The sequence below is a fragment of the Poecilia formosa genome, unplaced genomic scaffold (genome assembly GCF_000485575.1).
Source record: "Poecilia formosa unplaced genomic scaffold, Poecilia_formosa-5.1.2 Scaffold343, whole genome shotgun sequence".
In the NCBI taxonomy this organism is placed as follows: Eukaryota; Metazoa; Chordata; class Actinopteri; order Cyprinodontiformes; family Poeciliidae; genus Poecilia; species Poecilia formosa.
The window spans coordinates 294,901-322,072 of NW_006800282.1; the positions used below are offsets into that span (position 1 = coordinate 294,901).

Consider the following 27,172-nt stretch of genomic DNA (forward strand, 5'->3'; position numbering starts at 1 on the left):
ACCCATTAAAGCCAGATATTGATTTATTTGGTATTCATATTGAAACCAGCTACATATAAAACCTTTTCTGCATGTCTCTCGAGTCATGCACAGCATTGCACTGTAAATATGCCACAGCTTGACACGTTGTGTCTAAGTAGAAAAATAAAGATATTATTTACATGAAAGAAAACAGTCTTTAGTTTAATCCTGCAGAAAAGCTCTTTAGAGTGGGAACAACCAGATCTCATCCTTTCACAGCAGTCACTGTTCTGAACGGTTCAGTTGTTCAGCCAGAGGTGGCAGTGGAGAGAAAAATGTGAACACTCTGCTCTGCTAACATGTGACCTGTTGAAGGGCGTGTGAGGAAGAGGAGATTAGTGGATCACCAGCCATCATTCAGGGCCTGATGAAGTGCAAACCACAAGGCCACGATGAGCGGTGTCCAGGAAACTCTCTGCTTAGTGTTGAAACGTTCTTCAGCTGCTGAATGGTAGATTGTTTTTGTTTCACATTCGGTCTGTTCCATTCTGCACTTCATGTCACATTTCCACAGCTCTGATGGATCCCATTGGGCAGCAGCAGGGATCTACATCCCAACACCTCATCAGAATGTAAAATGTCTTCTGATGTTCTAATGAGGCTCATTTGTAGCATTAACACAAATAACTTTTAAGGAGGTATTAAAATATTTTTGCCTTAGGTTCACATTTCTGTGTGAATTAATTATTGTAATTAATTAACTTTTCAATAATGTACTAATTTATTGACACACACACACGCACACACACACACACACACACACACACACGTAAATGTCTGAGTTGACTTATAATAAGAATCAAGCTTTCTTTAGTAGTCAGTGTTTGAGAAATCTGGATTTTGAGAGGAATGTTATGAGTGAGTGATGTGGATCCAGTCCCACAGCTAGGCTGTCTTCTCCAAGATGTATATCAGATCCAGATGTAGGAAATTCTGGAACAATAAAACTAACTGCATGTGGAGAGAAAAACATGAAAGTAACAAACAGGAAAAGTTCTTGCAAAGTTCTGTGGGAGCAGTTCCAGCTGGAACAATTAGGAGGCGCTTTTGCAAAACCTTTTTATCATTGTAATTTATTGTGGCGCCATCTAGTGGCCAGCCCTTCTGTCCTCAGGTCAACAACAAGCCTGACGACCGAAACCCTTCATTACATAAGACATATCTGTAGTCATCCTTAAATCCTGATGCATTCACTGTCCTGGGAGGGGAAACTTATTTTTGTCATTACCTGTACATTATGCACAGGGTTGCTACAGATTTTTCATTTTCAAAATCACGTCACTTTTCATTCTCTGATATCTCAGTAAAGCTGTTTACAATAAATTTCCAGCAGATATTTTAAGCTATCTTTTAGAAAATTGGATTTGGGGGGAAAGTCTGGAAATGTTTCACTACATTCCCTAAACAACATGTGTGATCATAGCTGCAAATGGACAGTGAAAGGGCAGGCCTTAAAGGGACAGTTCAAGAGTTTTAAAGTGAAATATCGTTGAATGGTTGAGAGTAGTTAATATCTTACAGTTGTTTCTTGAAGAACCACCTGAAAGGCTTCAGAGCCCATGGTGGCTCTGCTGCTGTCTAGTCCTCAGCTTCATGGATCGTCTGATGGTAAAATAAAATGTAGTTTTCCAGATATTTCCTGAAGCCCCGCCCAGAAACAGCTTTGATTTGTGTGAGAAATGACATGAAGTGATTAGAACGTCCAGACCAGCTCGACCTACTGGCTGCTTCTCTGATATCTAAATGATCCTCCTGCATCTTTGGCTCCACCTGCTGGCCTGTCTTCTGCAGTTACATTTAGTTAGGACCTGACTGAGATGTCTGTGATGAATGACTGTGACTTGTGGTCTGCACTGAATAGCTGCATGTGAGAGTAAAGACACCCTGCTCCTGCTCTCCTCCACGCTGCCCTGCAGGTCTGCAGCTTCAGGATGGGAGCCTTCTTCACCTGGCTCACCCTGCTCACACCGCTCAACAGGTTCTCCTCAGGGGGAAGAGAACAGTCTCTCTGCTTCACAAGTTTCTCTGGAAAAAAAAAAACTGTTGATAAATGACCAAATAAATGCACCATGAGTTTGAGACTGCTATTCAGATTCACTGTTTCATCTCAGAGTCCAGGCAGAAACTTCTGAAACAGCGTTTGTGGTTGATGCTACAGAATGCTGAGCCACTCCTCCGTCTGCACCAGGTTGAAGCCAACAGACAGAGCCACAAACCTGCAACACACAGAAATATTCAGGTAAAAACAGAAACACCAAACAGCAGCTTCATGAAAACATGAACTTCCTCTATCCCAACCATTAGACATGAAACTTCAATTTGAAGGAAAAGTGGAAGAGTTGACAGTCAATCTGGAACATTTAAGATGTTAACTCCTTCATAATAAGTTTTATTAGGCATTCCCAGAGACCGAGCCAGTCACCAGGAGTGTCCTGGTCTGGACAGACTTTGGTCCACCTAGAGACTGACAGTCTGAGAGTCAAACAAATCAAAGGTCAGCAGGTGCAGAAGATCCTTCATGAACACATTAGAAGGAGGCCACAGCACAGTGACACTCATCATTATGGTAAATGGGACTTTTACTGATTTGTCTCAACCATGTCTTAAATTAGTTTCATATTTTCCATTCTGTTGATGAATAGTTTTCAAAAGAAATCTGGTTTACTGAGACACCATAATCCATTTTATTTATGGTTTTGGTTGTGTGAGGTTTTTATTTTGGTTTTATTTATCGTTTTTGGTTGTTGTGTTTTGTTTTGGATATTCTACATATCTTCCACTTTCTTGGACTTTAAGAGAGTGAACTTGCATCATTATGCCATTATCAAAATATTACTTGAAAATGGCCTCAAAACAACAACATTATATTTTTTTTTGCAAAAATTACTGGGAAAATTTATCATCAAGCAAAATTTGTTCCGGTGACAGGCCCAAGCAAATTTGCATTAAACGTCTGGAATTGGACCTCAGCTCTGCTGGACTGTTTCATAAAAACCACAGATTTACACCAGGCCTTCCAGTTCTGACAGGAAGCACTCTGATGTCCAGGCAGGATGAGGCAGATGAAGGAACACCAGGAAATGTTATCTACCTAAACGTTGATGTGAGCTCCAGTGTTGGCAGAAGCAGCGGTGCTGATGATGGAGGAGGACAGCAGGAGTGGTGGGGGACGTGGCGTCTGGAGACACTGCGAAACGAGCCAGGGTAGCCATGTTTTTGTGTAGATGGGTGTGAAGGCTGTGGTGGGGGGGCAGTGGAGTCACTTGGGGCTCGTAGCTGTGGGAGTGGGGGGGTAAACCAGGGCCACGTCGACCCGCTCCGAGCCGTTCTTTGGACAGATGATCTCAGTCAGACCGTCGGGGCGCAGCTGGCTCAGCAGCTCACCTGGAACAGGACGACAGCACAGCTCAACACCAGTACACCCAGTACACCCAGTACACAGAACATTTAAACCTAATTCTGAGTCACAGTCTGTAAACTGTTGGGGATTTTTTTCCAGCTCAGACTCCTGAAGAAATCAGAATGTTAAATCTGTGATGTCACTCATTTTGTTGGCTCAAACTGGTAAACCAGTAGTGCAATTTATCCACTAGGTGGCAGCAACATATTTCTGTGACTGTGCAGAGATGAAGGTCAGTCATGCATGTGTGTTTGTGACTGATGAACAGATCCAGATAGCTCCACAGAGCCTGAAGGCTTTCATCCTGAGTCTTCCTCACCAACCAGAGTGTTTAGAGTTATTCTCAGTGTTGGAATGTTCCATTAAAGCAAAAATACAACAATAATACACAAAGTGATGACACAATTACAGGAAATATGAAACACCTTTATTGTCTCCCAACAGAACATCCCATTGTTCTTCCTAGACATATTGGTGGTGAGGTCAAACCTGCCAGTCTGAATTCAGGGCACAAGTTTTTCCATTTTCCTGCAGCACCAACCATTGTTCCTGCTTGTGACTATTTTTATGATCCGCAATTTTGCGCTTGAAGAGATTACAATAAGGGAAAATTTTTATCCGAAAACACACACACACACACACACACACACACACACACACACACAGTACAGATGCACTGATCCCAGGCCCGTTTCTCCTACGGGCTGAAAACAAAAACAAGCTGCAGCCTGAGGGATCAGCAGAGATCAGCACAATGTGACTGTTTCCAGTATTTTTCCTCCTTGTCTGATAATCAGCCCTGAGCAGATTAAAGAGGAGCAGAGGAATATCCCTTAAGCTTTCAAATTAAAGCACTTTTTCCACCCAAATGCAAGCAATAACTTCCATTAAAATGTAGCCATTTAGCTGATTCACACCTGAATATAGCAGGAAGCATCAGGTACTTTGTGACATGCTGCATGTTGGGAAGTGCAATGTAGTAACTGTATTCCTATTCAAAGTCAAAGCTGTAAGAAAAACTGGATTTAATCTGAAGAGCAATTCATCCTGACAGCATCTGGCAGATCACTGAGATTCTGAAAATCTTTATTTTGTTTGTTAACATACAAAAAAAACATTTCTAACAATACGTATACAGTTTGAAACACTGTTTTGCATGTGAAAACAAGTTTTCTTTTCAAAAATATTATTGAAATGTATCTACAGTTATGTGTGCATGGCAGGACAACAGTGTGCCTTTCAGGAAAGAAGCTGTTATTGGACCACATCTATGAATACTGTCAGGTTTTGATAGAAACATTTCTTCTGTCTTCTCTAGAAGGAGAAGAAGAAAACAAGCAAACAGGAATATAACAGAGTTTAATGTTTTGTGGTTACTGTAGTCAGGATATCGAGCTGAGTGCAGTTTCCATTCTAACCTGCTGAATGCAGAAGAAGCTGTTCTGAACAACAGACTTTGTTATGAGATGGCCATTAGGAGGAATATTTCTGCATATGTTCACATTTTTATCCGGAAGGGGGTCACCCCTTACCCCCAACCCCCACAAATTCCTTTCTGCTGTTTGGATTTCAACATCTCATTCAATTCATTACCCTGAGGAGCAGAGTTTGATCCAGCTGAGCTCTGAACAAGTTGAATGATAAGACAAGAACGTTCTGAAAAAGAAGTACAGCCAGCTCTGGGCTCATGTCGCCATGGCAGCAGGCAGGAACAAACAAAACCACAGCATCACTCAACATGGCGGAGGAGTCATGAAAACCATTCCTGCTGTTGTACAGCAGTTGACTAACAGCCTCATGAGTGCTGTGTTTCAGTCACTTGAAGATGTCTGCGTTACGATCCGGAGCCTGGGTCTCCGCTCCATCCTACAGCTCAGCACTGATCAGATGATCTGGTTTATCTGTTAAACACCGTATCTTGCCCCAACAACATGCCAATAGCTGCAGGACGGGACATCTCATGCCTTCATCAGAAATATTGACAATGTTCGCTACAGCTATAGAAGTTATGCAAGAGATGTTCAAATGACCCAGTAATCTCATATTTTGATACGTTATGCACACACACATTGTCTGCTCTGGGGAGGATTCACTCACCTCTGCATGTCAAATGCACATTTGGGATCCAACTGCCAGCAGTCCGGCTTAGCTTCTAACTAATTCAGTAAATAATTATTTGTTCACTTGCAGGCACTTACAGAGCATAGTTATGTCTTCCCTAGATGGTCAGTGATTCTGTAAATATGGAAATAAAATATAATGACACAATAATGTCAGAGCAAACACAACAGATCCAGTCCTGAGGCAGCAGAATGCTGGTTCTTCATCCATCATCTCAGGCTGTCCTGCCATTTAGAACCATGTAATGTGTTCTAAATGGAAGGAAAAGATAGAAAACAGTAACCCAGCAGCTTTAGGAAGCCCAGAGGGTCATGTTTAGACATTCCAGCAGGAAGGATCTAACACATGCTGCAGCATCTGGTGACCTGCCAGATGTTGAGATAATCGATGCAGAAACCCCAGGATTGTCTGAATAATTCCTGGCAATCCTACTGAGCTTATGAAAAGGATTCCAGCCCAGGAGCTCAATCAGCTCTAACAGGGACAGCAAACTTTCACAAGCTTTCATTTTAGTGCTGTTCTCATATGGCAATGTTAAAGTAAACAAGTCTGGATTACATTTTAATTTAATATTCTAAGATACGTAATTGATTTAAAGGTCATTCTGTGTTTTTCAGCCATTTTGACTTTGTATAAAGATATTAATGAGTTGAAAAGACACGATGATCTGTTTGTTGTAGGGCCACCTTTAAGTTGACCTCATCTTATCAGGCAGCCTTTCAAATCAAACACAAACAAGTTCCAGGTAAAAGGGCTGGTTATGCCGTCAGCCGTTATCAGCACAGAGCTCACAGTGGAAATCAATACGCTCTTATTCACGCTAATGGAATATGCAGCTCTGCAAACTGTTGACGGGTTTGGGCTGGACAGGATGCTGCTCTGTTTGCTTTGCGCTAAGCTAACAAAATGAAGAAGGAAGTAAGCCCACATTGTTTACCAAGAAAGCATCACACGCGCACCTTCTCTGCTAAAAGTCTTGAGACTAAAATCAGGCTCACAGGCAGCACAAAATTACTTTTCATATCAATCAGGTCTGACTAATGACCTGCCGGTTGGAAACTCAGAAATCTGATCTGTTTCCAATCAGTTAAGGCAGCACACCTTTGTACTGCTGCAGTCTTCTTTGAGAACCATATCACCAAAACAACAAGTCAAAGTTTGTTGTTTTCAGCATCAATGATGTGTTTACAAAATAAAAAAAATTCTACTTCAGGAACCAGGGTAGTTTTCTGGGGTCATTAATATTCAGGGTTGAAATTTACCACCCAAAAAACTTCTTATACAAAATTATTAGATTATTACAATATTAAAATGTTACTAAAAACAAATACATTTCAGTATTAATGTAGTAGGAAAGTTAGTTATTTATTTGTTTTATTTTGGAAATAAAAATATTGATACTCTTTAGGCATGTTGTGTCTATTTTATTTTCAGGAAAATTATAAATGTCTTTGTTCATGTTTTAAGGACAATCAGCCTCCAGTCGCCCTGCAAAGATGGCTGGATGTTGTTGTAAAATAGCTCTTAAAACTGCAGTATGTAATAAACAATATACTACTTATTTGTAGCCTAGCAGATATCAAGCAGGAGTGTGTGACTCACAAAGCTAGGAAACTAAAAAAAAAAAGCTAAGAAAAAAAAAAGCTATAAAACAAAAGTCTGACTTTGCCAAAGCTAGTTGTGGTGAAAAGAATAAAGGGTCATAAATTTGTGAATTGTTAGGCAAGATTTCAAAACACAAATTTTAGATGAAAAAAAACTACAATACTGTAAGATCACAGCACCAACATTGATATTAGAGAATACATGAGATCACATGTATAGCTATCACATATCTGCAGGTGTCAACAGGAGGAATAGAGGCAGAATGAGAGCAGCTGAGGGCCGGAGCCTCCGGCTGAATCAGCTCCTCCTCCACTTCCTCTGTCTGACTGAGAGGAGTCACACTGTGACCCTCACAGGCCTGATTTCAAAACACAGGAATGCTCACCCCAACTGCAAAATACACAATGCATCCACACACATATACACACTCCTCCCTCCACAAACACTGCAGGTAGAGGAATGACTTTCTTTGGCTCTTACCGTCCCCCCTCCCCACCAACCACCCTCCTTGGCTTCTCCTAAACGGTTTTCAATTGCAGCCATAAAAGGAAACGGACATTTCTGCCTGAGCAGCAAAAGTTTTCCTGTCTCCAGGAAACTCCCACTGGGATGTCATGGCGAGTTTCGAGGGTCTGCTTCATTCACAAGCTTCAGCACAACAACTCAGACTTCCTATTAAACTTCCTCTTCCATTGTGAGTGTGTGTTGTAAGGAAGAACGGCTGGACTTTCAGGATTTCTTTATCACAAAGTCCCACAGTAGCAGAGAACAATGAACAATGTGTTTTCTCTCAGACTAAAGTATGCATGCTGAGATTCTGATACAGCATGTCAGAGACCTCCACCAATCTGGTTTTAGTGCTTATTTAGTACCAGAACCACTAAATACATCTTGCATTAACTAGTACTGTCAGTGATGTTGTTTTTGTTCTATATTATGTGTTTTGTCTCTGGGGTTTCTTGGTTCTCCTTATCCTTCTTTCTCTCCTCTATTCTCTTCTCCCTCTTTACCTTTTAATTTTTGCACAACCTCTCTCCCTTTCTTTTTTCTTTTCTTTTCAATTTCTGCATCCATGACATTTGATGTGAGGCCTAAACCCAGAGCGTAGAGCTCAACCAATACTGACAATAAATGGGTCCAAAAGCATCTGCATCCTGTGACGTGATTACTTTTGGACAATAGCCTGGTAAGAAGAAGGAGAGCAACAAGGCTGCAAAGCAATAAAAACAGACTGAAAGCCTGCAGGAAGGCTACTGCAGTTATTTTCTCTGGTGAATCCTCTTACAGATTTTTTGCTTTATCTGAAATTATTTGTTCAAACAAGAAAAGCTGAGAGCTACATTAAATCTACATTAAAGCTGTCCTCATACACTCCATTTAGGGATGTTTCCTATCAGAGAGTGGACTTATTCACAATTTTTTCCAGTAAGCTGGACCCACGGTGAGGAAACTCCACAGATCTATGCCACTGACAAGTTGTTGCTTGTAAATAGCAGGTGGAGAAAGAGATGCAGCACCAATAAGACAATATTAGGTCAATATCTGTCAGGTTCCGGCCCATAATGCAAAATCTGCAGTCAGAATGAACTGCAGAAGTTACGAATTAGTGTATCAACAGTAGGAACATTGATTCTTAAAAGTAGTTTCATGTATTTATAAATTAAGCTAATGGAATGATTTCGATTATTCTCTAATGTCTCATGGAGGGACTCTGCAGGATGAGAGTATCACTCTGCTCAATCAGCAAAGTTCATATTTCACTTCAACTAGTTCACTTCCACTATCCGGTTTTTGTGTCTGCAGGGAACTTAGATACTTCTGAGGAATGTTTATCTAAGGCAGTGAAGAATTATGTACATTTGTATGACTCTTCATTAAATAACTACTATAACAATAACTGTCAAATGGTGGAAACCTCCTGGATGGAAACTGCAACATCGTTGGCAGAAAGCAAAGAGGACAAACAGAACAACCACTGGCCACATTTTCTCTTACATTATGGAGAACACTGAGTTTTTTGCAGCAGTTTGAGTCAACACAGAAACGAACTTCATTTTAGGCAGGGGTCAGAGTTCAACAGATGACAATTTATTTTGATAATGATTTTAGAAAACCCAGCCCGACTCCACAGAGCAGACTTCAGGATTCAGGCCCAACATGGAGCTCAACCATCAGAACCCTCCTAAGCTTCAGGTGTGATGTGGCCTTTCCAGCAGAAACCAGAGCAGCACCACCTCCCACAGCGACTGCAAATAGCCATCAGTTCAGGTTGCAAGGCTGCACACGTCTGCAAGCTGGGCGGCACGACTGCCACTCATAATGAGATCGCTGTGTGCAGAGAATGAACAGATTCACAGCAGCTGCTGGGAGGCTGGCAGAGGCCACCGGCTCAGACTGAGGATTAACACAGCACTGTGTTAAAAGGGTGGATCAACCAAACACACACACACACGCACACAAAACGCTGAAGGTTGAAAAAGTATTGGAAACTCTATAGTGCACCTCTGTCTCAGGAAGTGATGTACCTTATTTTAGAAAAGTTCTCCTCACCCAAACATAAGAGAATATGTTGGAAAACATCTGATAGAAAAATGTGGAACTAAGGAAACTGAGTCCTGCAGAAGATGCCAGGCTGATGATCTCATCTGTCCCTGTCGCTTTTTATCTCTTTTGATCCTTTTTGACAAAATGAACAACAACCTGAGCTGTCAGTAGTGACAGCTTTGGGCTCCAACAGAAACTATAGCAGCTCTAAGGAGCTCTGTAAGCCTTCACTAGCTGCACTGGATGAACGCAGGATGTGTGAAATGGAGCGGAATGAGTGGGGAGGATGGGCTCAGAGAACCGGCCAACACTGGCGGTTCAGCGCCTTCTGATGAACTCAGCATCATCTTCAGGAATGTTTGGCCCAGAAAGCCAGAAACACAACTGCAGATGCTGCTTACAGAAACCAAGCTGAAGTCTAATTCAGTTAGAATGGAGGAAGTTCTGTTCATGGGTTGGACAGATTGTTCCTCAGCATGCAGCAGTGAGGCTCATCGCTCCTCTACTAGCCCTCCACTAACTCACTTTTATTTTATTTGTTACACAATTATTCCTCTGAAATAATTATTCTCAAAGCAAACTGAAAGTCACTCTTCCATCCATCCATCAAATCATTTCTATCCATGTTTCTATTTACAGAGCTGCAGGGGGTCAGATGCACCATGCTGCTCTGAGGGGAATGTGGAGACCAGTTAGGCTAACCTGCATCTTTTTGGTCTGTGGAAGGAAGATGGAGTACCAGGAGAGAACCCACCAAGTAAACATGCAAACAGCCTGCAGAAAGGCTCTAGACTAGGATCTGAACCCAGGACGACACAGTGCAGTCCTGATTCATCCAATCTGTTTCTGTCACATTTCAGGGACAAAAACAGATTATTTATCTAAAAGTAAATAAGCCACATTAGCCTTAAGCTTCATGCTTAAGGCTAATGTGGCTATAGAGAGTCTGCTTCAGATAAACACACAGAGTCAGGATGACACACTGTGGATCAATGTCAGCTGGACTGGGAACACATGTCATTATAGACCAGCTGTTAATGGCTGGTCTCTCTTTCTCTCTCTCTCTCTCTCACACACACACACACACACACACACACACACACACACACACACACACACAGCTAGCAGAGTTGCATTTTTCAGGGGAATCACAGAGCTTCTGTTAACCAGCTCTATAGGAGAAACTTCTGGGCATAAACTCTTCTGTCAGTGGTATATATTCCAACATTGTTTTACAGACCAGATTTTACAGATGAGTGACAGTTATTTGCTTTTCTATGGATATTTATAGGGTGATGATTTAAGGTCCTTTTCATGAGGAAAACCGTTCGGCCTGCAGCTCCAGGGCTGGCCCTCAGCCCTGTTATTATGCCAACACTGCTGTTCTGTCCTGTCTGGAGAGAAATCATTAAAGCAGATACATGCATGGTGGCTGGAGCAGCTGCACTCAGTGTTGCAGGTGGATCTGAGCAGGTAAGACCACAGCAAGGCATCACTGCAGCTGCAGAGCAGCAGAGAGTAACGGCACAGACAGGTATGGAGAAAAGAGGGAATCCAGCTGAGCTGTCCAGACCTCTGGGGAGTGGAAACTATGTTACATGTTGCTTGTTTTGAAATATTTTCTTTCAAGGTCAAATTATGGACTTCAGATTGCTTGAATTCATCCAATCTGTTTGAAATTTTAACCCTTTCCAAATTGATGGGAACCAACAATAACAGCATGGGCAGACTTTGCTTTTCAGAGGCAGTCACAGTGATGATAATGTAGATGAGTTCATAAATACATTTCATTAACAAGACATGGCTACTGTGTACACCTTGGGCTTAGAGGTGCACCAATCGATCGTCCAGCTGATTTATCGGCACCAATTTCTTTGATTTTGGTAGATCAGTGATTGGCCGATACTTACATGTGAAGCTGATCTTATTCTCCAATCTTATCTACCTCAGCAAAGCCTACAAATCAACCTCTGTCTTCTTTGCTCTGCAGAGAGAGGTCTGACTGACAGACCAGCCCACCAGGTCATGTCTGCAGGTTTGCAGTTAACAACAGTCGCCCCACTGTTGTTAACTCAGTGACTTTCTTGGTATTTAGCAACATTTCAGACAAAAATATTTGGTATCGACCAAAACTGGAATTAGCAGGTCAGGCTTTTTAAAGATCGGTAATCGGCTGGAAAACTTCAATCGGTGCAACCCTACTTGGGCTCATCTGGACTTATCTTTTAACTTTTATTTGACTAGTTGATGAGCACTGCTCATCTGAGGCTGGTCTGACCTGATTCAAGTCATGATCAGTGGAAACCTAAATAGAAATGAAATGAGGCAGAATCCTGCTTATAACAACTAAATGACTGAATGGCCTAAGAATCTACTGAGCTTCTCTGTTGCTCATACTTTTAGTTTAATCATGCTCTTACATTATCTGCACAGTAAAATGAAAGAGCTCATAATGAGTTCAGAGTCCTGGCTGAGGGCAAAGGTTCTGTTCTGAATCATAGCAGCAGAACCATGGAGGTTCTGCAACAGGTTAGATCCAAATGAAAGAGCAGATTAAAACCTTCAGTCCTAAAATAGCAGAGCAGAAAGCAGTGGTGGCCTGAGGATCTGTTAACATTTGTGTTCTGACAAATTGGTGGCTGCTTGTGGTGAGCAGCAGCAGCCGCCATCTTGGCTTCAGTCACTCTGCTGTTTAGCTGTGAAAACAAGCAGCCACAAAGAGCCTCATGTTAAATCCAAGTTGGGCTTTTCAGCAACGGCAGAGAGCAGTGAAGTAGTAAAGTGTTCTGATCCAACTGCATCCTGGATGCTTAGGGCAGACATCTGTACTGCACGACCACAACTGACTTCTTCTGTGTTTTTACTCCATCTCTTCCTCTCCTACAAGCCCCCAGATGACCTTTCACCCTGAGCCTGGCTCTGATCATCTGATGGGCTCCACCTGTTAAAGAGTGCTTCCTCTCCACTGTCACCCCATGCTTCCTCAAGATCAGACAACACCATCCTGAGTAAATACAAAAACTGATTATAGGTTTAATCAGTCGGCTTATTGAAGGTTTCCAGCCGATTACTATCTTTAAAAAGGATTTAATTTAATAAGTTTAAAAACTATTTACATTTTATTTGTATTTATTGAGTATTTATTTAACCAGAAGGTTTCTTGAGGTTTTGCTCTGTTGCTGCTGCCCTAACAGATAACAGCAGAAGAGATGACGCTCTCAACAGACTGATAGAAGATCTGGAGCATCTTGTTGCAAACTTTGAAGTCCAGTCTGCTCTGTCCCTTCTTATAGATGCTTCACTGATTTTTCTCCAGTCAAGACTGCTGTCCTTATGAACACTGAGGTATTTATATTCCTCAACCACCTCCACTTCACATTGTGGCTCTTTGCAGACCAAAGCTTTGAAATTCCTTTACAACCCTTCTCAGACTGAGGCAGGCCAGTGGCTAGTTTACAGCCATGAATGACTGAATATTATTGGAATGAACTCAATTGATTTGAACTAAATTTGTTCCAAACTGGATAAAATACAACTGATAATCAGCAAATTATGAGTTGAACCAGTTTGTCTTGCGATGGCATCGTCTCGGTGACCGTGGGTGAGCAGCTCTCCAGGTTTCCTAACTCATTCATGAACAAACCTGTGTGTACTAAGGTTCACACACACCTGACTGAGTGAGCTGCAGCCTGACTCATGTGAGGAAAGAGCAGGATTACTGCAGGGTGACGTAACAGGATCGTCTCTCTGCCGACACATTACTCACCAGCCAAGATATGAAACAAACCTCCTTTCATCAATTAACTCTGAAGAAAGAGTTAATTGATGAAATGAAGGAAAATGTGATAAATGGTATTTATGGTTGTTTTTTACCTCACAAATTAATCAAATTAACTTTGTTGGAGCTCGTGTTGGCTTGTTGGCATGAATCCTTTAAGGCATCAACTTACTTCAGCGTTAACAGATGCTGAAATCTGTTTTAATCAGGTTCTAACTTAACTCTGCAGGACGGAGCTTTGTCACTGAAGAAGATGTCATGAATTCTTTCTTGGACTGAGGAACCCAATCGCCATGGTGCTGATCTTAATCTGTTCGAAACCACACTGAGCTCTAAAGTCATGTTTCGTCTGCAGATTCATTTCCTAAATAAAACATCCAAATGAAGATTTTAGTGGGATGTGATATTATCCATTTACTCAGAAGTTGGTACATCCGCCAACAAACGAAGTGCTCGGACCAGTACAGAGCTCACATCTGATCCCGGAGTTCCAAACTGGAACAGACATGTTTTAGCACATCGCTATGACAAACATGAGGAACATGGAATACTGGGGAATGTTCTCAAACAACACACAGGATGGAAGGAGTGCTAGGATTCCAGCTGATTAGCATGGCTGAAGTAATGAAACCAGAAAGTCTTAGTCCACTCAGAAGTTCCTCCTTCAGTGACTCAGAGGGAGTAAAGGGATCTGTTCAGACCTGTTGCATATTCTCAAACAATAACCATCCTCAGGTTTCCCAGCAGAGACTGTCACCCGTCCCCTCCCTCTCTGACACACCCGTCCTGTGAGGAGCGTCTCCGGCATACAGAGAAACCACAGCATGTTCTCCCCTCAGACTGCTGCTCACACACTTTGGGGGTTTTTTTAAAAGAAGGAACTGCAGATGACTTGCAGTTCAACTAAGAGAAAACATGGCTCCATTCACACACAAAGAAACATTCCAGCTCATCAAAAATCCCAGAGCTGATACAATGCAGCGACGCACCATCCATCCAGTCACTTACCACACCAGTCTGCAATTCCCTATACAGAGCTAACAGTGCTCTCTAATTAACATGACATGCACCTCTTCCTCACTATGGGTGGAAGCCAGAGCAGCTGGAAAAAGCTGGAACGTCAGTTATGACTTTTAGAGTCTATGGTCTCTTCATTAACAGGACAGAAAATACACTGGAGCTACACAGCTGTCTGCTGTTATATTGTGCTTCTTTTTGTGTATTAATGAGTTATCAGACTGTATAACATTTAGCATACAATGGCATTAAATTGATTTGAAAATAAATTACTGCTTTCCAGATTGAACCGCTTAAAATGACTAAATCTATTGGAAGGTTTGTCTTTCAGTTTTTGGTCCAGATGGTGTTGCTACAACCCTTTAGAATTAGTCAAGAGGAAATAATCTAATCTGTTTTAGCTTCAGACAAAACATCTTGCCTCACTCCACTTCAGCATCTGCGAGTTACCATGGCAATGACCTCAAGGCCAGCATGAAGATTCACAACCAAAGCAAGAAAACACTTACTGGCACTTCAGATGAAACAACTGATCTGCCTGAGTCATGCTATCGCTCTCCATTTCATCTAACAGATTACAAGATGTTCTGGTTCCGAAGGACAAACAGTTGGACCCACATAGGTGATGACATCATGCTCCTTACCAGGAGAAGGGCTGCTGTTTTGGGTTATGGGTTAGGTTATGGACTAAGGTATGAATTAAGCTGAGGTTAGGTTTAGGGTCAGGCTACAAAAATGAATGGAAGTCAATAGAAAGTTCCTGTAAAGACAGAAAGTGTTAAAGCAGAACCATGAACGCAGCCTGCAGTGCCAGTGTGTGCACATCTGAGATAATTTATTGTGAACTGATTCCATATAAATAAACTGAACTGGATTTGTAATCCTTCCTGTTTGGTACTTGAGGCTGGTGTTGGTATCTCTTACACTTCAGTGACTTGTCCTGACCTTTATCTCACGTCTATGATGGTCTCGAGGTCCTGTATGGCCAGTGTTTTCTCTTTAATTGACTTTAGACGCAACTTTTGGAACTCCCAAATGACACTGAATCCATGCTAATCCATGTACTACTCTGAAACCTGTCAGCTGATCTGAGCCCCAGCAGAGGAGAACCAGCTGCTTCCATCTGGACTCACCAATAAATGACTTTGTGCCTCTCTGAATGAAATTCACTGATCAGTTTGAGGGATTTCTGCCTTTGGTTTATTTGCAGGGATTTATTCATAATTAGCACCTTTTATACTTACACTTGTCTCATGTTAAATGTTTTATTTCAATGTAGCCAGTTCAGTTGGTCTTAGTCTCTTCCTCATTATTGACACATTCAGAAGATAAAATGAAGAACTAAAAATGGAAAAGCCTACTTTGACTTCTTTCACATCTACATACTATATTTTGTAATTCAATAAAAGCGGTTTTGAAGCTGACAGCTAAAAGGTCTGCTTCCTCAAAATGAAAAATCTCCTCAACAGGGCAGTGGCAGTCTGAGGACTGAGCAGCTGGAATGTGGGAGCCAATCAGGACCAACAGCAGCTCTGCTTCATTCAACACTTCATTCTGTCACTGTCAATAGAAAGCTGCTGCTGATGGGAATATCTGGAAAAAACATGGTACTGTGGAGCTTACCAAGACTTGCATATTTTTTTATTTATTTTTCATTTAAAATCTCTGAAAAACAGTTAATACATGTGTTTGGTGTTGAAATGTAACAGTTGTGCTACAGTAAATCTTCTGTAAACATCTAATAACAGGAGTACAGCATTCTACTCAGGTTGCATGCAGTATGTTAAAGGAAAAATAAATAAATAAATAAATAAATAATGAAGTTCTTGGAAGTGACTAAATGTCTCTGTTCTAATGCTTAAAACAGAGAAAGGAAAACAACCATAAAACTGTTAATGTTTTTTAGTAAAATGTGTTCCCAGGAGGATTTTGGCATGGGAATGATTTAATAAGTCATCCATGTTGCTTCAGTTTTCTAAACTTAAGCTTGAGGCGGAAACATGAGCCCTTAGCCTGAACATGTTCTAACTGCTACCTGGCTCAGGTTCATCACAAATATACATGTGAAACAAATGAGTGCCGGAGCAGCCTGCAGCTAAAGCCATGCAACAGCTGCAGGCTGAGAGGGTAACGGCTGGGAGGATAGGCCTCCTCTCCTCTGCTCCGCTTCACTCCGCCCTCTGATGCAAAGGCAGTGGCTCCAGAGTCATTTAAATAAGATTGACTGCGTCTGAGTGCCCTGCTGCTCAGAAACTCAGGATAATCCCAGCAGATCCTGTAACTGGCTTAAGAGTCGCACAAAGATCTACAGCAAGAATGAAAGTCCTGTGACAACCAGATGCAGCCACACGTGTCCTCAGGGGTAAACCCCAACCCCACACACACACACACATACACATTTTACCACCAAAAGTACATAGAGCAAACAACTTGTTAATCATTTACCAGATCTACTGAAGTCTTTTCTGCGTCTCTGTCTATCAGGTTCAAGGAAAAAATATTACAAGCTGAATCTAAATAATTTCACTACTAAAGATTTCTTGTTTACTTTTCCATTTAACATGATGATTGTATTCAGAAATATACATCTTTATGATATTTTAGATAATTTACATATTTTAAATTGTTACAGAAATGGGGAACAGGATGTCACGTTTTATGAAGCAGGACATAATAAAAATGATCTAAACCAGTTTGTAAAATAACCTTTGTATTAGCGCGTTTCTGGAACAGCAGTAAACCTGACGCACAAGCAACATCAGCAAACAGCAAAACTGCTTTTCTGCAGTCAGTGGTTAAAGCTGCGTTATACGAATTTTATGAAAAATATATTTTTATCTATTTGTTAAAACTATGTCACACTATGTCATGGTAGTATTGTATGCGATAGATAATCTATGAAAAGATCAAACTTCTCCATCTTCTCCCTGACCAATTGGCATCTAGAGAAATTAACTCTGGTCAGAAACAACAGGTCAGAATCAGATGGAGGGGCTTAGCACTGTCAATCACCCTTGTGTAGACGCTGCTCAATGTGCTAATGATGGAGAAACAGCTTATCATTCCAGGAAAAGTAGTTTATCCATCATCATTAGTGGCCAAGCTAACGAGCCTGAGCATTCACTGTGGAAAACACAAGCACACCTCATCAAAATGTAGCATAGCAGAGAGCAAGAGGGAGGGTGTGAGCAGCTCATACATGATGCTGACTGACAGCCCCAAGACCCTCCTCCTGGCTCTGATTGGTTGTTTCTGATGGAGCGATGTATCTGTGAGGTGGCAGCAGGTCTATAAGGAGAAGTCACTTGACTTTTTCACTGATTATCTGTTTCATATTGCACTGTAAAGAGAGTGGTAGTTTTAACAAATATATATACTGTATGTAAAAAAAAATTATATAACAGAAAAATAATAGTATTTTCATTTTGCTTCAAAAATCAAACTTGAAGGAAAAAATGTTGTGTTCAAGTTGTGCTAAAACAAGTTAGCTTATCAGTGAAGCTATGCTAGCCTAAAGCATGCTAAACATGTAGCAGCAGCTCAGACATCCCAATGCTAATGTCAGCATTTCATTTCATTCACATTTCTAAAGAAGTTCCAGAAATGATCATAGCTCCTGAAACTCTGGAAAGCTGAATGGCAAGAACAGCTTTTGGCACAAATGTGAATAAAAACAATAAGTATCTTTGTTATTGAGCTCATATATTTAATAATTTGAACACAAAATGTTTCTTATTTTGTTGCCATAAAGTTTTCAAATAAAATGTGATAAATTGTGATTATTTATAGACCCTGCTCTTAACTCAGTTAACTCAGTTCCACCCCTGAAAATAAATCAAATCTAAAAACAAAGGTAAAAATAAATAAATATATAGTGTATATATTATATATATATATATATATATATATATATATATATATATATATACTCTCGCTTGCTGCTTTTACTGAATTCAAAAGGGAAGTAAATTCAAAAGGGAATTTTGAATTTACTTTTTGAACCAAATTTTGAATCGAATTCAAAAGGGAAGTAACAACAACGTATCTGTCATGTGACCACCTGCAGAAAAGCAGTTCTTCTGGCTGTTAGCTCATCTGGAGCATTTATGTATCTACAGCACATGTTCAGGTCATCAGAAATGACCTGAACATGTTTGGTCTGTTTGGAAAGGCTGCCCAGAAGGTCGAGAAAATGTGTTCCCCATATAAAATATATGATGGTGAAACTTTGGTGTGCAGACCTGTACCACAAGGATCCCAGAACAACGTTGATTAGACAAAGGGCATGTATCCCAGCAGAAAACCACACACAGAATATACAGGTATAAGTACAAACATCTCACACCAAAAGTCAATCACGGTGGTGGGAGGGGGAATTATTTCGGCTTGTTTTACAGCCACATGAGTTTATGATGAACTCCTGTTTACCAAAATATTCTGGAGTCAAACATGAAACCCATCTGTGTAACCGCTGAAGACTGGTTCAAACTGGATCATCAACAGGACAATGACCCCAAACATCACCGTTTGGTCACCATTTCTGGTTCCTTTCCACAACAGAAAGGAGCCAGGGGGTGGTCTAGACTTTGACTGGACTACAATGGTCCAGTCAAAGTCTAGACCACAAGCTGAATGAAACAATGTGCTAGGGAATAAACAGCACAGTACAGGGACACAAATCTGCACTACTGCAAATAAGAATCATGGAGAAACCATGCACTGTAAGGGTTTACTGCCAAAGGTGCTACATCAAGCATGGGGTGTGTTTACTTTTTACAGTTTTTAATTTCAGATTCATTTTCATTTTTAAAAAATAAGGGTGTGTGGTCTCCTATGCGTTTATGTATACTTCAAGTGTGATTGAAATTATGTTTGAACTTGGTAAAAACATTGTTTTTAACCAAAGATGTGAAAAAAGGTTTTGCGTTAGACCACAAATGTGCAGACACACACTAGGCCTGTCACGCTACACAATAAATCAATTAATAGTTTGATCATTTAAAATAAATTCAATAGTTTTCATTTGCATGATTTATCATTTCTCTCAAAAACTGGATGACAAGCCTTCAGTCTGGTGCTTTGGTCTTATGACGGTGTCCTGCAGCAGCTAGCTGCTGCAGGACACTCCGGATGTGAGCTCCGGATGCTCACTGACACAGACCGCTTCAACTCAAACTAAGCGGTTTGAGTTGAAGCCGCTTAGTTCAACTCAAACTAAGCGGCTTGAGGTCCTGATGCTCCTGATGCATCAGGAGCATCAGGACCTCATCCTGATGCTCCTGATGAGGTCAGGAGCATCAGGAATTTCTATACTATTGAAGACAAGAACCACAGAGCTTGAACAACCTCCCAAACACAGATACAGGCGCTCATCATCTGGAACTAGTGATGACTCGTGTGTTTTTCTTCCAGTCACATGGTAGCCCTGTAGCCATGAGGAAGCCTCTGTGCTTCAAATAGACCAGAGCTCCTACTGCCTGCTCCAACAGTAATCCTTCACTGTCAGCTAATGGAGCTCTGATGAGTCTGAGCCTCCAGGTCAGGATGAACTCTGCTTCATCTATTTTTATGTTTGTCTAATTTTGCTTCCTTGCTTCCTTGTGAAGCTTAGTGAGGGTGTTCACCACCAATGGGCTGCACACCAGGCCTCGCCGCTAAAGGCTGACTGTCAGTTGTATGAGCAGCTAATGAAGAGAAGAAGAACTTACAGGACCAGAGAATCCAGACATTCTTCCTTCTTGTTTATGTTCTGAGAAGTCTTAGCCACTGATCTCAGTCTGACCTGTATCTGACCCCTGGGCTCAATACAGTAATGTTATGTCCTCCATTGAAAGAGAAGCTAGTCCATGTAGAAACTGTGATCCTCTGAAGAAGACACAGCCATAAACGGCATATTCTGCTGACTTTCACAATAAAACCCTAACCAGACTAATTAATAATGCAGCATGACATCAGGAAACATGTCATTGTGATAGAATTGCTGAATGTTGCCATGACAATGAGTCAATTTCTTCCTGTTAACCCCGTCACAATGACCCATCCTTCTTTGAGCTTCAGCATGACCAGTGACTGTCCATCCAACAGGACAGAGACATTATTAGTGCATGACACTTTGATTCTAATATTCTACCAAATATTACATCCAAACTTTGATTACAACTTTGCAAAAACTGACTTTGATGTGATTTTCATTCAATGTATTAACTGTACCAAAAAATAAACTAAATGTTAGGATCTCAGTTACCAGCTACATGACATGTAGCTGGTAACATGTCATGTTACCAGCTGGTAACTACATGTCATGTAGTTACCAGCTACATGACATGTAGCTGGTAACATGTCATGTTACCAGCTGGTAACTACATGTCATGTAGTTACCAGCTACATGACATGTAGCTGGTAACTGCGTCTGCAGGTCATCCCGGTGTTAGTTTATGTCCTTAGTTTATTTATGGGCATAAACTAATCCCTAATTTAGGGGTTTATGGAAGGTCTGAACACGATCGCAGGCCACATTTTGTTTAGAATTTTATTTGTAAAAAATTTTGAAAATCGAGCATAATTTTTCCTCCATTTCAGGAATAAACACTGTGCTGTGTGGACCTGTCACATAAAACCCCAAAATAAAAAATACACTGATGTTTGTCATTGTGATGTGACAAAGTGAAAAAGATGAAGAGGTCTGAGTATTTTTGCAGGGTGAGCAGCACAGTGTTGCACTCTCTATAACTACTTTGGCCAAATGAAATAAAATGACCAAGAGTGGACCATCATCCACAGGGTTCCTGAGGTTTTAAATATTGGAATTAAATAAAATAATAATTAAAAAAACACACACAACACACACATAATATTTGTCACTTCCTCAATACATGAACTTAAGGTTTGTAGTTACACATGTGAGTAAAAATGATTTCAAAAAGAAGAGAAACTTGTGATAGGTTCCAAACAACATACCAAGGTGAAAACAATTCAGCAGATTTATACTAAATATGAACGCAACAAACCCGGAAAAGAGAACAGAGAAGACTTTGAGCCTTCAGACCTGTGACATGAATCATAGGACGAAGAAAAAGGAGAAGATGCTAACAATCTAACACACTCAATCAACCCAGGCCTTTGTTCTCAAACGGAGCGGATCATCTGAGGACAAAGTGTGTTTAGTCTCTGTGGGTCCAAACTGCATCAACACACTGCAGCCACGAGGATCATGTCCATAAAAGGCCAGATGAAGCAGATCTCCTTACACGAAATACCTATTATACCTACTCCTGTGTCTCTTTGAACTTCAGGCTTTCAATAATCACTTCTTCCATTTTGAATCTTTTGATTTTTATGGAGTGTGCCTTGCTGTTTTCCTCTGACCAGAATTGAAATGCCCCTTTCAATCCTGAAACAGTCAATCTTTCAGCCTTCGTCCACATGACTCTTTCCTCCCAGCAGACCTTCAGCCTGTTTCCTCTGAGCACAGCTGAACTTTACCCAAAAACTAGAATCCAGCTGCTTTTTCTAAATATAATAAGCAGGAGGAAATACCTCCACAGCTGCCAGCTGTGGAGGTAAGATGTGCCATAAAAGTCCACATCTTTTCTATGTGTTCTGCCTCAAAGACAAAGTGAAAAGCTTGCTGGTGTGCAGGAGCAGAATGAGTCCTGCAGGAGGAATTTCTGTCTTTTATCAGGATGACTGCAGCAGAAAACAACTTGTTAAACATCAGCACTGTGATCACTCTGCTGTCACACTCAAGCTATTCGGTTCAGACCCTAACACTGGCCAACATTTCACACTATGCCAGACATGAACACTGCAGAAAGCCAGTTCCCAAGCCCTGACCACTGAGGCGGAAAATGAATCATTGGTTGAAACAAAACTATGTTCAGTGGAAACAATTCAGTGCAGATCTGCAGGAACAGAGACTGGAGGACCTCCCACTTCCAGTTTCTTCAGAATATTTTTGTCCTCTGGCCACCAGGAGTATAAACTGCAAAACTTAAAAAAAAAAGTATCACAGACCTTCAAAATAAAATGTGTGCTTGCAGTTTGACATCCAAACACTCATTGAATATGATCAAAAAGATTCTGTACTTTAAGTTCAGACAGTGAACAGCCCACAGAGAAGCCTTCATGTCAGAAAGCATCCCAGGCTCATCGGCCTTGGAAACATGGCATGTCAACATTTCAAGCCAAGATGGAAACTGTCACCACAATACTGCCTCCTGTTGCAATAACAGATGACAGTGTGTGTCAGAGCTCCTCTGTAAAATGTGTCAAAGTATGTAAAGTTATTGGGAGCTAAAACTGATCATCTAATTACTGGAAATCTTGTAAAACAAGAGTCCTAAAAGCTTGAGAATATCCAGCATTACATTAGATCACATGACAGCAGCAGCTGACCAGTTCCACTCCATCCAGTCTGCAGCCAGCAGAACCAGAGCCCAGCATTAAAAGCAGGTCATGGTGCAGCTGCAGCCTGACCAGCACTGAGGATTATTTCTGTCCCTGAGGAACGGGGGAGCGGCTGCAGCTTTATTCCACCTCCATCCCCCACTGATGGAGGCATCTGTCTCCATCTTCCATAGAGCTGCATTCAGAATCAGGGTGTGGCTGAATCTGATTACTGACAGCTGCAGTGGTTCAGCTCATGTCAACACAAATCTTCCTCTCACAGCAGAGGCAGACAAGGACAAAGACAGAACTCCGTCTAATATCACAGGTCAGCCTTCTTCACTCAGACACATCATCATCATCATCATCATCATCTGCTTGTGCCCATCCAGTAGCAACCTGTCCAGGAACAGCAAACTGCTAAGGATGGAACATCAAGTGTCCTGGATGTTAATGGGGACACAGCTCTGAAATCTAACCAAAACCACACATAATGACACCAAGCCTGACATTAATATAGAATTATGATTTTTGTTATATTTTGCAGTAAAACAAGCTGAAGAAGAAAAAGGATCCATCATGATTCAAGCATCACCTTCAGTGCTAGTAGATCAGATGGTTCCAGTCTGAACTTAAACAGATAATTTATGTTCTGAAACCAGCAAAATAATTTCTTGCTGGAAAAAGAAAATAATGAACCATGTTGGTGAACTCCAGGTAGCAACCAGAGTATTCTCCAGATAAGGAAGTAATATAATCTTCCATTGTATCCGCTCAGGTCACACACTAACTGTTAGCTCTGCTGGTAGCTTTCAGAGGTGTTCAACTTTGTAATGTTGCTTTCTATTAAATAGACTTAATATTTCCTGCACCACTCCCAGTTCAGTGTGGTTCACATGTCTGAGCTGTGTTAATAAGCCTGGATTAAAGACGCTCACCTGGATGAGCTCATCAAACAGGACTTACCCGGGAAGGCATGCGGGTTGGACGACCCTCTCTTGAGGCACTTGGAACAGAGAATATGTACATTATAGTGCAGGCCAGGCCACTCCTGCAGCAGCATGTTCAGCTCCTCCACCAGTGGAGTGACAGCCTGCCAGGCAGTCCAGATGTTAGGCAGTGAGGCGTGGCTAACAATGGACAAAGTCTCCATGAACAGCTTCCCCTTAGAGGGCTGGTGGCTGATCACCACTGGGACCTTCCCCCGATAGGCAAATATCTGATGCCTGCCATCTGATCGCTGGACCACATGGTTGTTGATCTGCACACTGAAGCGTGCAAAAAGTCCAGGAGGAAACAGGAAAGGGAAGCTGTACTGGATGTAGAGCTGCTCCACTGAGAACAAGGGGCTAAGATTCAGAGAGTTTCCTCCCACTGAGTCTTCAAACTGAGCCTCCTCGCTACTGACATAGCTGGGAAACTTGTACCACACTGTGGCTCCATTCAAGGGCTTGGTGCGAGGTTTGTTGATGCAGTAGCAGACACCCATCTTCTCCAGGAGCTCCATAATGAGGTGGAGGTCCTGCTGTGTCTCAATGTGTGGTCTGAGGAGCAGGCGGATGACATTGGAGGGCAGGAGGCCATCATGGAGGAAGCCCTCCAGGTGCTGCTGAAGATGAGTGACCCTGAGGTTCTCTCCCTTCTCATCCTCAATAACTAAACTCACTCTCCCCTTGTCACCCCTTTCCCCTTCAGACAGCAGCCGGTCCAATAGAGTGGACTTGTCCCTCTGAAAGAAGACATTAAGAATTGCAATAAAACGTGGAAGATTGTGGAAAACATACTCCTTCAGTGTGATGCTGTCCTCAAAGTAGAGCAGCTTCCCACTCTCATGCAGGTAGGACAAGGCGCTCTGCAGTCGGTCCTCTGTGAGTCCCGCCTGGAGGCCCAGACGGGCTGAACTCCACCATGACAGCCACAGATCTTTGGATTTAAAATGCAACTCCTCCAACATCTGCCAGGACTTTGGCAGCACACGGTGAAGGTTGGGGAAAATCTCCCTGTGGTCTGCAACCGACATGAGCTTCTCCCTCAGCCTCTGGATGTTCTTCTGGGTCTCTGTGCAGCTAATATTCAGGACTGGGGACAGGATCTGCAATCGCTGGTTAAGCATGTACTGCAACTGGGCTTTCTTGCGCCTCAGGTTCTTGTCGCTGACACCATAAAAGAGAACATGTGGGCTGGAGGTGCGGACCTTATAGCCTTGCTCCAGAGCAAGGTCTACCTGCTGGACCAGGCTTCTTAGACATTGGATGTCGCTCCTCTCCTGGAGGCCGATCTGTCTGTGTATGTCCAGAGTTTTCTCCTCCACCTCCATCTCTCCACACAGGTCTGCATGTGTCCCCACCAAACACACAACAGCATGAGGGACTTTAGCGCACAGCAGGTGAAGGAAATACCCGATGTGGGCATAAAAGTTCTTGGGCGAGTAAGCTTTAAGATTGACAACGAGAACATAGAGAGCACCGGGGGAGAGAAAAAAGGGTTTGATGAGGTCATAGTTTAGGTTCCCTGACAAGTCGTACACTAAGAACATTAGATGGCGATCAGAGTCTGCCACCCAATTAGTGACTTCTATTCCTTTATTTCCCTGGGTTCCTCTGACGTCCTGCTCAGTTGGTACCAAGCTCTGTCTCAGCTTGGTCTTCCCAGCATTTTTTGTCCCCATCAGAACCAGTTTTAGCCATGGCTTCACAGCAAGCTGAGACTGTGCTAGTTCCTTCTGGTAGACAGCAATGTATGGGATTCCCTTCATGCACACCTCATATGGAGGCTGGATGAGAGGGTTATCCTTCACCTTCCAAATGTTAACCCTGGACAGCTTGCCAAAATGATCTGGAAGAATGGCTATTTGGTTACCCTGTAAAACAAGTTCCTCCAACTTCTCCAGCTCCACAATGGAATCAGGTAGATGAGTGATGTTGTTGTTGTCCAGCCAGAGATTTACCAGCTTCACCAGCTGAGCAATTCCCTCTGGAATATTAGTCAGTTTATTTCTGCTCAGGTACAGTTCCTCTAATCCTGTAATGCTTAAAACAGCCTGTGGAAATTCGTTAAACTCGTTGGAGGACAAATTTATCATTTTCAGTCTTTGCAGCTGAGCAAAGGATGAAGGCAGCACTGTGAGGTTGTTTCCATCCAGCATCACACTCTCCAAGTTGTGCAGGTGACAGAAAGTGTCAGGTAAGGAGGACATGTGCAGACTGCTGAGCCACAGGATCTTGGTGGACTTCAGCCTCAAAATGTCAGCTGGCAAAGCCTGAAACTTGTTCCCAGAGAGGTCAAGCTCCTCCAGCTCCCCCAGGGCCAAGATCTCAGCGGGGAACCGGTTCAGCTTGTTGTGATCTGCATCCAGAGTTCGCAGCTTGCAAAGGCTGGTGAAAGACCTGGGGAAGTCGTGCAGGTCGTTAAAACTGATGTCAAGTTCCTCCAGAGTCTGAAGCGCTCCAATCTGAGCTGGAAGGTTCTGGAGTTTGTTGTGACTGATGCAGAGCTTCTTCAGTCCTCTCAGCTGCCCCACACCATCAGGCAGGCTTCTCACACAGTTGTGACTCATGTCAAGCTCTACCAGTTGCCCCAGCTCAAACACCACCCTGGGCACAGAGGAGAACCTGTTCCTGCGGAGGATGAGGATGCGCAGGTTGTTGAGGGTGGACTGCAGTCCGTCCGGCAGCTCCTGAAGGGAGTTGTTTCCCAGGTTGAGCACCTCTATGTCGGATATATCGTCAGGCAGGATGATCTGGTTGTTTTTGGAGCAGAGGGTCAGCTGGCGGAGGTTGCTCCGCAGCTTCCTGGAGCGGAGGGCGGCATCCCTCCACAACCTGGCCGTTTTCAGATTGTTCTCCGTTTCCTCCATGGCGTTGCACCCAGATCCCTCCTTCTCCTCCTCCTCCTCGTTGTTTTCATTTAGAGTTTTCATGATTCCTGAGCGGGCAGCATGGTGGACAAAGTCCCTCAAAAAGCAGCGCTCCTCCGATGAGCAAGCCAGAAGTCAGAAGGGGGACAACAGCCCCTCGGCGTCGGCTAATAATCAAGTGTTGTGGCAGGAATGGGAGGGGTTCCTGCGGCCGCGGAGACATCCTCTTCTCCTGCGCCACTCAGCACACAATGAGAGCAGACCACCGCGATTACAGCTCCAGCTTCAACCCTGAGCCCGAGGCCCGGGGCTCCGCCTGCCCTCTGATCATCACAGTCAACATCGTCGCGCACAGAAACCGCCCTGAGGCTCCCAGAGTCCGGGAGGAGCCGAGTGTTTGTGATGGCTGCAGAGCCGCCGTGGGTCCTCCGGGGAGCGGAGTGGA

The 27,172-nt window shown here is 42.6% G+C and overlaps 1 protein-coding gene across 1 annotated transcript; it reads right to left on the minus strand.

Annotated features, from left to right (window-relative positions):
* On the minus strand, positions 1-27,172 carry mfhas1 (multifunctional ROCO family signaling regulator 1). Its single transcript, XM_007574049.2, has 3 exons — positions 23,838-27,172; positions 3,113-3,405; positions 1-2,237 (listed from the first exon to the last, which is right to left on the minus strand). The coding sequence occupies exons 1-2, from the start codon at positions 26,788-26,790 to the stop codon at positions 3,281-3,283; spliced, it is 3,078 nt and encodes a 1,025-aa protein (XP_007574111.1). The 5' UTR covers positions 26,791-27,172; the 3' UTR covers positions 1-2,237; positions 3,113-3,280.

Coding starts and splice junctions, on each gene's coding strand:
- mfhas1 (XM_007574049.2), bottom strand. CDS start 26,790: ATGAAAACTCTAAATGAAAACAACGAGGAGGAGGAGGAGAAGGAGGGA. Junction 3,406..23,837: donor CAACCCGCATGCCTTCCCGG/GTAAGTCCTGTT, acceptor GTCCTGTTCCAG/GTGAGCTGCTGAGCCAGCTG.